Source organism: Hyperoodon ampullatus, assembly GCF_949752795.1.
Source record: "Hyperoodon ampullatus genome assembly, chromosome: 11".
Classification (NCBI taxonomy): Eukaryota; Metazoa; Chordata; class Mammalia; order Artiodactyla; family Ziphiidae; genus Hyperoodon; species Hyperoodon ampullatus.
Window position 1 is genome coordinate 35,698,501 of NC_136924.1, and position 11,500 is coordinate 35,710,000.

General features: G+C 58.5%; 1 protein-coding gene across 2 annotated transcripts; it reads right to left on the reverse strand.

Moving 5' to 3' along the window:
• Window positions 1–7,033: 7,033 nt before the first annotated feature.
• DNAL4 (dynein axonemal light chain 4) lies at window positions 7,034–11,202 on the reverse strand. 2 transcript variants are annotated; one of them, XM_079715950.1, is made up of 4 exons: window positions 11,131–11,202; window positions 9,420–9,503; window positions 8,076–8,174; window positions 7,034–7,343 (listed from the first exon to the last, which is right to left on the reverse strand). In XM_079715950.1, the coding sequence occupies exons 1-4, from the start codon at window positions 11,197–11,199 to the stop codon at window positions 7,326–7,328; spliced, it is 270 nt and encodes an 89-aa protein (XP_079572076.1). In that variant the 5' UTR covers window positions 11,200–11,202; the 3' UTR covers window positions 7,034–7,325. The 2 variants fall into 2 exon arrangements, with proteins under 2 accessions (XP_079572076.1, XP_079572075.1); XM_079715949.1 differs by lacking the exon at window positions 7,034–7,343 and having other exon boundaries at window positions 7,964–8,174.
• Window positions 11,203–11,500: the final 298 nt, after the last annotated feature.

An 11,500-nucleotide genomic window follows, 5' to 3' on the forward strand; every position in this document is an offset into this window, starting at 1 on the left:
AGTCCAGGGAGTGCCCAAGGCTCTGGGGATGCAGTGGAGGCGGGACAAGGGAGGGAGCCCTAGCCAGGTAGGCTGGGGTGGGGTTAGGAGCACTAAGAGAAGGGGCCACAGGTCAAGGGCCAAGGGGAAGGCAGGGCTGGGCTCTGGGCTCCTCAGTAACAGAATGCTTACCCTGCCCCACTCCTGGCCCTGGACAAACCTCCAAAGATGCTGGTCCATCTCCAGGGTGGCACTGCCCCTCCCAGGTCCACAGGGGCTCTAAGCTGGGGGCGGGGGAAATGCAAGGACCACCCGGCCCAAGGAAGGACTGAGCGACCCCTCCCCACGCCTCCTCGAGGCCCTCCATCCAACCCTGCGTTCCCAACACTCAGTGGGTCCCTGCACACTGTTGCTTCCCCTGATTCAGCACCCTCTCCATCCCAGTGCAGGCCTCCCCTTGAACCTCCAGCCTGCCCGCTGTGTGGCAGCTAGACCCTGCCACGCGGATGCTGTCACCTCCTTCATTGCCCCCACTTCCATCCTTACCGCAGCGAATAAGGCCCACGAAGGCCTGGCCCCTGCTTGACTCTCCAGAGGCGTCTCTCAACTGTCCCCCCAGCCTGCTCATCTCCCCCGCCCCCGCCCCACCGAATGGCCTTGTTTTCTGAAAATGTCACACTCTCTGTCTTCAGGGCTTGTGTACACATCCCGAGTTCTGCCTCAATTCCTTCCCCTCACATTGAACTCAGGTCCATTTCAGTTCAATGTCCCTCCTCTGGTCTCGGCGCCCCTCCTGGGTGCACCCATGCCCCACGATGGCACTTTGCACATGGAGCTGTCCTGCTAGCTCCGTGTCTGCGTAACTGCAAGCTCCTCCAGGTCGGCAAGCTTGTCCCACTGTCCCGTGTCCCTGACCCCAGCAGAAGCAGCATAAAGAATGTGCTGAAAGGTTTTGCACATGATAAGGGCATTCACTTAACATTTATTGAGCACCAGCTGTGTACAAAGCCCTGTGCTAAGCCCTGTAGGGGGTTATATAATGCAAAGCCCCTCGGCTCCAGGCTCCCGAAAGAGCTCCAGACTAGACAGTGTTCAAGGGAGAGTTTCTGCGCCTGCCAGGGCAATCGGGGGCTTCCGCAGGGGACTCTGCCTGGAATGTGCGTCTGCTGAACACCCACCAGCTTATCTCTGCTCGGGCTGCACAGCATTCTCCAGGAAGCCTCTTTAGAGCTCGTCTGCCCTAGACTGTCTCCCCAACGGCAAGGGACCACAGTGGGTGCCTATTTCCTCTGCACAGGGCCTGGCACCTCCGGAGCTCATTAAATCATTGCTGAGTGATGGCCGGGAAGAGCACCAGGAGAGCAGGCAAAAGGCGGTCGTCACAGGCCAACCTGGGGTGCAGGGTCCGCGTTGAAGGCTCACCTGCCAATGACGACGCTCTGGCAGAGGCTGTAATAGCAGTGGCTCATCCCTGACCCCCTTTCAACTGCTGCTCCTATGCCTGATCCTCCCAGTGACCTCTGGGATACGAGGACAAGGACTTCATCCCTCTTTACCCATGAAGAGAATGGGGCTCAGGAACAGGGACTCACTCAAGGCTACACAGCCAGCAAGTGGTGGAGCTGGTGTTGGATCTCAGGTCTGACCACAACCCGGATGCTCTTCTCACTGTTCCTTAGCAAGCTCTTCCAGCCTTGGGAACCCACTCGTGCTGCTTCTGAGTCTTCATCTTTTCTTACGAACCAGATCAAAGGGGAGTGACTTTCTGAGTCCCAAATAAACCTGAGGCCTCCTGTGAGGGGCCAGGAAATTTGGCCGAGGGCATCAGAAATCAAGGGACGCCCCTGACCCAGCTGTCACTGATGTGCCTGCCTCGTGTGCCCTGTTGCTCTGAGCTTCCCAGAGAAGACTTTTCCTCTCATTTATCACCCATCCATCCATCCATCCATCCATTCCTCCCTCCAACCATCTTTATTCTCTTGCTCACTAGTCACAATGCATCTTTTTTTTTTTTTCTTTTTTGCGGTACGCGGGCCTCTCACTGTCGTGGCCTCTCCCGTTGCGGAACACAGGCTCCGGACGCGCAGGCTCAGCGGCCATGGCTTACGGGCCCAGCTGCTCCGTGGCATGTGGGATCTTCCCGGACCGGGGCACGAACCCATGTCCCCTGCATCGGCAGGCGGACTCTCAACCACTGCACCACCAGGGAAGCCCCACAATGCATCTTTGATACACATCAGGCCCTGTGATAGAGAGATAAGCCATAGTCTCCACCATCAAGTCAATAAAACGTAGCAAGTGTAGATACCAGGACAGAAGATGAGGCATAGTGGGGACACAAAGGGACCCTCTAGATGGAGTGTCCAGGGACCACAAGGGGGGAAGAGTCCTAGAGGAGCTGGCACCACTCTTACCACATCTCTGAGGCTATTGATATGTGGAGGAGAAACCTCTGCCCCAGGCCAGCCCCCATTTCTGGCACATCCCAAGTTCTCTATGAAGCCATTTCCCTACTGTTAGGGCAGGGGATCCTCAGGGAATTTACCCAGCTCACTTCAATGGGCCATTTTGAGGCTGGAAGGACAGACACAGCCTGCTATTGGGACTGTCTTTCCCGGCTCAAGACGGAAGGTCTGGTCCCGGCTGTTTGGGATCCTTGGCCACTGGATGTGTGTGTGTGTGGTCACCCTGCCTCTCATGCTCTGACCCTGCAGGGCACCGGTGCCGACAGGGCCTTGGAGGAAATTACCTACCTGCCCTACTGAGCCCAACCTTCCAGACTCCCAAGTCTCCCAGTGGAAGTGGGGGCCCGAGGGCAGCAGATGGCTCCCCAGACTGGCCCTGACCCCAATCCCCAATCGGCACTTCTAACCTTAAAGCAATTCCACCTCCATGGCCACCATCTCCTTGGTGCCCTACAGTAACCCTGGGAAGGAGGCAGGGCAGAAGCTGGGAACCCTATTTTGCAGGTGAGAAAACTGAGATCTGAGAAGCAGAGTGGCTGGCCCAGCTGGCGGGCAGATTCCCGGGGAGGTTTAAGAGCTGGGCTCTGGTGTCCTGTAGGCCTACGGTGAATCCTGGCTGTGTGACCCGGAGCTTGACCTCTCTGGGATACCTCATCTGTAAAAGGGGGATACTGAGAGTATCTCCTCACGGGGGGATGTACGACTTAAATGAGATAGAGTTTAAAATGCTTAGTGCAGGGCCTGGAACACTTGGGGCACCCAATAGTTTGGCAATATTATGAATACTAATTCAGGTCTTCTGCCTCCTAAGCTTGCTCCCTTTCTACCCCACCCCACCCCCTCCCCGCCCCATCTTTCTAAGGATTGAAGACAGCAGCTGGCAGTGGGAGGTGGTTGCTTTAAATATGAGATGAGGAGAACAAAAGGAAAATAGAACAGGGTGGTGGCTTATGGCTAAAATTGAACAATTCCCCCCCCAGACTTGGGGGAGGGGTCTGAAGGACACCCTCCGATGTTTCTGCTCCCTGTTCCCAAGGAGGTAAGCCTTGCTTCACAGCTCTGTCAGTCGTGCCGCGGGGAGGGGGAGACACTGGCTGGGGAGCCCACAAGCCAAGGGGACACCCCCTGCCTGCCCATAGGCTCTGTTCTCCAGAGGAGCAGGAAGTAGGCTAAGCGGGATCCTGGAGCGTCTCTGCATCACTTCCAAGACAACATTAACTATTCACCAGAAGATTTCTCCACAGGCCCGCCCCCTTGGCCGCGTGCGTGCCGCCTTGGATGCCACGGGCCCCATTACCAAGTCCTTGCTCTTCGTCTCCTCCCACTGACGGCCTCGGTGCCCCTGGCCCCCTCCCACTCCCCACCCTCCCCTGCTGGTGAGGCCTGCGGTTCTGGCGTCTGTGCGGGCCCCAGTGGGGTGACCGGCGTTTCATTCTCCCTGGCCGGCGCGCACTGCTCTCCCAGGCAGAGGGCCGGGGCCTGTGACCCGGCCTCCAGACGTGTCCAGAGAAGGCTGCGATCTCCCCTACGCCGACTCTGTCTGGGCCCAGCAGAGGGGACTGAGGTGTCGGTGGGCGAGTCACCGCTGCCCACACACAGACGGCTCCGGAGGGGCTGGGGCTGGTGGTGGCTGCCACCATTAAGTGAATGCCGGGGGCTGCGGCAGGCCGAGCAGAGGGGAGGTGGAGGCCTGCTGCCGGCGGAAGGAAGCTGCTGGGAGCCCGACGGACGGAGGCGCGGACTGGCCATGGGGACCCCAGCTCTCCACTGGGTGGGAGGTAAACAGCAGGCCTATGAACGCAGCTTGTGCCCTGACGAGCAGGGCCGCTGAGGCCGGCAGGCCGGGGTCTAGGTCCCGGCTGAAGTCGCTTCCTAACTGGACCTGGGCAAGATACCTCGCCCACCCAGCCTCAGTGTTTTCATTTGTAAATGGGGACAGTGATCACCACCTCGGAGGTCTGTTGAGGATACAGGACATCGCGGTCATAAGGGAGGGAGCCCAGTGCCTGCCAAGTGGGGGAAGCTCAACAGCTGGAAGCTTCCTCGTCCTCAACCCCAGAAACCCCTCACCGGGCTTCCCAGGTGGCGCAGTGGTTGAGAGTCCGCCTGCCAATGCAGGGGATACGGGTTCGGGCCCCGGTCTGGGAAGATCCCACATGCCGCAGAGTGGCTGGGCCCGTGAGCCATGGCCACTGAGCCTGCGCGTCCGGAGCCTGTGCTCCGCAACGGGAGAGGCCACAACAGCGAGAGGCCAGCGCACCGCAAAAAAAAAAAAAAAGAAGAAACCCCTCACCTTCAGCCCATTCCTCCTCCCTCCGCCCTCTTGGGAGCTGCACCCCCAAGTCCTCCACTGCCCTCCACATCCACCTCACCAGCTTCCTCAGGCCCCCGTAGTTCTGCACATGCCACTGCCCCCTCACCCGAGGGTGCCTTCCCCAGGCGTTCCCCCGTCTCATCCCTCCCCTGGAAATGCCACGGCCTAGTTCAACGCCACTTCCTCTGTGACACCTCCCCCAGTTCCCTGGGCAGTGAGAGCTGCTCCCTTCCCGGAACCCCACATTCCCCTGAACCCCACCCTCCCTCCCCACTAGCAGATTACTTAAATGCATCCTGCTTTTCTGCTCCTGGGTCTGCCTCCCTCAATGGACTGCCAGCCCCTCACTGCCAAGCCCAGTGTGTTCCGATGCATTCCGCATTGTCATGACCCTCTCCTGTTGCAGCCCCTGTCAGCAACTGCTTGTTGAATCACTGGCCATGAGCAGGGAGGGGCCTGTGAGGAAGGTCAGGGTGACCACGGCTGGCACAGGTCTCAGGGAGCAGAGGAAAGGAAAGCCACTGAGGTCAAGAGAAGAAGTGTCTGGGAAACACAGCTGCGACGGCCCCGGGTCACCTGGCCCAATCTCGACAGTGGGCACACCGCCCTCTCCACACCAGCACTCAGTACAGTGCCGGCTTGTAAAATCTTGCTGAATTTCCACCCCGTCCTGGGGGAGCTGGGTGTCAGCACCCCATCTCCAGCTGGGAAGAGAGCAGCACGCCCAAGCACGCAGAGTGTGCCCCGCAGGGGTACCACCTGCTCCAGGTGCAGGCCTGAGACTCCCAGCAACCTCAGGAGCTGGTTCCTTTTATCCCCATTTTATAGACAAAGCAACTGAGGCACAGAGAGGTTAGGAAGAGCAGGGCTGGGCCTGAGCCAGCTCTGTGGACCTCAGAGCCCACACTCCCCACTGCCACCCCACCGCCTGGGATGCGGGCTGAGCCTGTCTTACTTTTTGGCACCCACGTGTGGCAGATTAAAGGAGAGAACAGCCGCAAAGCTGGCAGTTACTAAACCATAGCTATTCCGGGCCTCTGCACCCCCTCTCCTTGTACTCCCATCTGCACGCCTCGCCAATCTCCCGGCAGCACCCGGCGTGGCACAGGGCTCGGGCCAGCGCAGATCTGAGGTCAAGGAGCTGCCCCCTGCACCCCCCAAATCCCAGAGGGCCAGGACCCGCTCCACAGTTAGATCCAGATGGTCAGCCTTGGGGCAGTGACCCTGACTTCTCCTTCTTTTCTGCCCCATTGCACTGAGCTCAGGACCTCACCACGCGCAGCAGCAACTCAGCGAGCACGTGTGAGGTTCTCAGGTGGACCGACGGCACTCCTCTCCCTGCTCAGCCACTCGGGTCTTTGAGCAGAGCTTAGCTGACTGACAGGATGCTGTCCAGCAAAGCTGCTGATGGATCCCGTTACAACTGGACCCTCAGCCTCAGGAGGCTGTGACTGGGCCAGGGGCCAGGACTGCCAGGCCTGAATGTCCTAGGAGGCCCCGTGAGCGCAGGGACAGTGGGCTGGGGAGGAGGACAGGCCGTCCCAGCTCTGCCCAGACCCTGCATTTTGGGGTGTAAGACTCAGATTCCGGAGCCAGCCCCTGAGCTGAAGGGGCTTCTCGGGCCTGCAGTGCAGCCCCTCATCCTCAAGCCACTTCCTCCTCTGTGCGTTTATCCCCACCGTCCCTCGGCCTGGAGCATCTCCTCCCTGGGGAAAATCCCACTCTCGCTTCAAGAATTGGCTTTCAGGGCTCACCCCCCTCGGAGGCTCCCCATCACTCTCTGGGCTGGGCATGGAGCCCTCCTTCCACCCCACCACGTCCTGTCCTCTCTTTTATTACACCACTTTTCACAGCCAGTTGAAACAACTGGGTTCAAGTGTTCTTCTGAGATAGACTGTGAGCTCACTGAGGGCAGGGTCTGTGGCTTCTCCATCTTTGTGTCCCCACTCCCGGGGCCTGGCACTCAATGCTGCTGAATAAACATCTTTGAACTGAACTACATTATGTGAGACCGAAAACGTCTTTATAGTGGCTCAGTCTGGCCACCAAGGGTGTCTCAGTCAGTGTCCACGGGGCCCCATCCAACTGCGCTCAGTCCGCACCCGTGACGGAACAGGGAGGGGGCAGGGCCCGGGCGCGCGGGGTTGTGCCTGGGCACAGGGTTTCCGGCAGCCTTGCGGTCCGGCCAGAAGCTTCTCCGGGTTCCTGGGACCCAGCACAGCCTGAGGATACTGAGCCTGCCTTCCCCCCAACCTCAAGAGACTGTAGATCAAGGTCAGTTTTTGGTTATTTTAATTGTAAAAACCAAGACATTCATATAAATAAGACCGCTGTGTAAAATAGGATTCACCCTTCTACTAAAACCCTTCTCCCCACACTCAAAAAGAATATAGAAAACCCAGCAGAGATAAGAAGTACAAATCAGCATGCGGTCCCTGATGAGAAGTAAGTGGCAGGCCAGGTTTCCCTGCTGAAACAGGCCTCACGGCGAGGGCACTCCTGGCCCAGGCGTCTCACCGGAGGTCAGTGACACTTCGAGAAACTGCGCGGTCACAGTTCCCACACCCTCAGCCACTGGTTACCAACTGCATGGGTGAGGCAAGGTAACAGGTTCACGCAGCCTGGAGGCTGGGGAGCGGGGAGGGGACGGAGGGGGACAGGCTGCTTGGTCCTCACGTCAAAGCCCGGGGCTGTGGAGTTGTCGGCCGGACGAGACGCAGTGGCTTGTTCAGCCGGGGGTCAGGCTGGGAAAGGGGCTTCTGGGGTGGGGTGGGGGTCACCACTTCTCCGGAGGACAAGGAGAGAAGCGCCAGTGACCCCCGAGGACAGACTCCCTCTCGAGGCCATCTGCATATGGCCCGTAAAGACGAGGACAGCGGACACCTGCCTGCAGTGCTGCGGGTGGGAGCGAGGGGCTCCCGGGCTGTGAGGGCTGAGCAGCCACCCGGAGAGGTGGGGCTGGCACGTCCCTGTGAGAGAAATTCCACCTCCCCCGCTCCTTCTACCCTGTCACATCTCCCCACCCCTCCCGTGCCGCCCCCTCACACCCTGGGACTCAGCGTGAGATGGCTGCGAGCCTGGGGACAGAGATGTCAGCAAATTCACACACTGGGCGTGGCTCAGGAAACAGGACAACAGAAAAGAGCCCGGCTTTCCTCTGGAAAGTCAGGACCTGCCTGGGGCTGCTCCCCACCCCAGGGGAACAGCAGGAGAAGGCCTGGGGGGGACAGGGGCAGGGGTGGGGGACAGCGTCAGGAGCACTTCCAGACACACACAGCCAGGGTCCCCCCGAAGTACAGGTAGAGGAGGTTCTTCACCTCATGTGTGATCTCAAAGCCGAAGCCTTCGCCGATCACCACGTGCCAGGAGGAGCCGAACTTCTTGTCCATGGTCTCTTTGATCATCTTGGCGGCGCTCTGGAACCAAGAGGACGCTCATCAGGGAGGGAGGTTTCGGGGAGAGGGTGGGCGTGAGTCAGTGCCACTCCGGAACGCAGAAGTCTTGGCAAGGGAAAGGCCTGTGGCCTGATATTGCTGTTCTGCTTACGGAACCTTCGGACAGGGCTTCCGCGCGGGGACCCTCCTGCCAGGGGCTGTCGTTACACAGGGACAGGGAACCAGACACCACCTCATCAGTCAGAAGACACTGGCGAGGCGGTAGAGCGGGCCTCGGGCCTGACACAGGGCCCCGGGCTGGAGCTCTGGCTCTGCCCTTAGTGCCCGCGTCCAGTGCCAGGGCCACAAGGCTGTTCTCAGCACTCAGTGAACAAGCCCCCGGAGAGCACGCCGCAGACCGCATGGACTACCATCGTCACCACAGGGTGTCAGGCTGACCCTCAGGGAACAGAAAGGCTTTTCCCCGATGGGTCTGCTGAGCTCTGGGACAGAAGCTGGCCTGGCTCCCTCGGCTACGGCAGCAGCTCCCTCCTTCCTGTGCTCACTCTTTCGAGAAGAGGTCTGCGGGTGGGGCGGAGGCCCAGCCTTTGCGGGGTGAGCCCCGTGCTCAGGCACCTGCCGGGCACTGGCAGCGCCCTCACCCCTGGCCATAGACTAGGCCACTGGGTGATAAGAAATGGCCTGTGCAAGGTTCAAGAGCTAGGAGGGGCTGGAGAAGGGACGTGCACTTGGGCCTCCCTGGCCCAAAGCCTGGGTTCTCACTAGCCAGGGCCGGCCTCACCCGAGCTGCCATGACACTGACTTCTTTCTTGCTCACGACCAGATTGATGAATGACATCCCTGCGTCGATGCTGACCTGTCGTTATCGCCAGCACCTAGAACGGTGCCTGGCAAAGGGATGTGTTTAACATCTTTCTTGCATGGATGAATGGATACATGAAGGAATGCCTGGGCGGGCCTCTGTTCTCCACTGGGATGGAGCCAAGGGGAAAGGTACCCTATTCAGCAGCCCCCCTGAGACTGGGAACATGGGCAGGGGCGTCACGGAAAGCCCTCTGGCTCTTCTCCCTCTAGGGCTGGGCGTGAGCATCGGATCGGTACCGGAGACAGCACCGGTCTCTCCCCTCACCGGCCTTCCCCATGGTACGAATGCTTCCAAGGAAGGCTCTAGCCTGGTCCCAGCAGGACCCTCTGGAGCTGGCTGTGGGGTCTGGGGCCACAGGGGTCACCAAAGACATGAGGGGCCGCCTGCACTGATGGCAATACCTCGTTGTTGTTGTTGAATTTCTCACAGGCCGTGACACACAGCTCCATGGTCTCCACTCGCATCTCCTCTGGCATGTCCGAGTGCTGGAGACAAGGCAGGGGACAAACAGAGAGCGCCTCAGCCTGTGACCTGCCTTCTGGGCTGGCCTCTGTCCCAAGCGTAAGGCACGGACACCGGGGAGCTGCCCCGGCACAGCCCCGGGCAGAGCCCAGAGAGATGACCCATCTCCTGACGGAATCAAGCTAAGCCTCGCGGGCTCTTACGCCCCGGGCCCCTGTGCAACCAACGTGTTACAGCGACAGACACGGGATGAAGGCTGGCCCAGGCAGGAGCCTGCCGGCCACGGGCACGGTTTACCAGTAGCCTCAGAGCACAGCTGACTCGCCCAGAAGCCTGAAGAGATGGTGTGGCCCCTCTGAGGGCTCCTGCTTTTCTTCCTGCCCCTCTGGGTGCTCCTTCTCGGGCCACTTTGCTGGATGTCTCTCCTCCTCTGGGCTTTGTCTCCACCCTCGCCTCTTCTCCAGCTATCTGCTCTCTAGGGACTCCACCCTGCTCCGTGGATTTACACATCTTCTATGCAGGGAGGGTTCCCACATGTTCATCCTTAGCTTTAACTTCTTTTTTGGGCTCCGGATTCCTGTGTCCAACTGCCTACTTGACAACCTCAGATGTCTGAAAGATAACTCTTGATTTTTCCCACAAACCTATTCCTCCGTCTTCCCTCTCTTGGTAATCGACACAGTTTTCCCTCCCAGGCTCAGGACAAAATAAACCCTAGCAGTCACCCTTGGCCTGCTTTCCCTTGTACCCAGCATGCAATGCGCCAGTGAATTCTATTGCTCTAGCTTCAAGATCTGTCCAGAATCCTACCATGTCTTGCCACCTCTACTCTGTGACCTGGACCCGGCCACCCACATCTCTCTGGGCCTCTGCAATAGCATCCTGACTGGTCTCCCCACTTCCACCCTGGTTCCCTAAAATCCATTCTCCTTCCAACAGCTAGAGTGATCTTTTAGAAATGCTAAATGTAAAACGGATCCCAGCACTCCCACTCTGCTTGAAGCTCTTTACTGTTCCCCTTTGAACTCAGGATAGAATCCACATTTCTCACCATGGCCCCCAGGTCTCTGAGGCCTGGCCCTGCTGTCACGCTGACACTCATGTCCTGCCACCCCCTTAGCACCCTGTTCCAGCCACACTGGCCTTCTTTCTGTTCCTCCCAAAGGCTGAGCTTACTCAGGCTTTCTGTGCCTGCTGCCTCCCCTGCTTGGGGAAAGTTCTCCCCCCGACTTTCACAAGGCTTGCTCCCTAATTTTATTCAGGTGTCTGATCAGAGGAACCTTTCTAGAAGCCATCCTCTATTCTCCAGCCCCTTATACCTGCTTTATTCTTCTTCATAGCACTCATTACCTGAAATTATGTTCTTTAAACCTTTCTTTCATGTGGGCCAGGCCTTTGTCTTGTTCACTCCTACATCCACAGTGCCTAGAACAGTGCCCGATATATAGTAGGTGGCCTAAATGAATAATTGTCGAGTGAATGAATGAATGAAAGGATGAATCACTGCTGACCCCTCGGTCTCTAGATCTGGCCAACAGAGCCCTTCTTAACTTCCTCCCACTGCTATTCTGCAGGGGACAAGCTCCCCCTGCCTCTCTCTAAGGCTCTGTGGGGCCTGCTGGCTACCTGCCTCCCTCCTCCAGGGCTTACCCTGACCAGAGGAAAGGTCTGCAGTCGTTTATAATCAGCCTCATCTTTCTTCCCTTCTGTTTCTCCCATGATCCTTCCTCTGTGACCAGGAGGAGAGAGTGGGGCTTTCAGGAGGTGCTGGGACGGGTAATTAAGACACACCCAGGAGATTCAGGAAGCAGGCCCAGCCAGCTTGGTGGGAGCAGAAAATGTCTTTTTCCAAGGGGTGCTGTAGGAAACAGGAAAAACCAGGAGAAATGAGTTGGCTTAAAAACCATACATCGCAAATTAGAAATGTCTCAGTAACAATCTGACACCTCCCCATCTCAACTCCTCTGCATCCTTTTCCAAATGGCCAGCAAGTCTGCAGACGGGAGGATGAGTCAACACG

Coding starts and splice junctions, on each gene's coding strand:
- DNAL4 (XM_079715949.1), bottom strand. CDS start 11,199: ATGGGAGAAACAGAAGGGAAGAAAGATGAGGCTGATTATAAACGACTG. Junction 9,504..11,130: donor AGACCTTTCCTCTGGTCAGG/GTAAGCCCTGGA, acceptor CCTTGTCTCCAG/CACTCGGACATGCCAGAGGA. Junction 8,175..9,419: donor AATTCAACAACAACAACGAG/GTATTGCCATCA, acceptor TCTTGGTTCCAG/AGCGCCGCCAAGATGATCAA.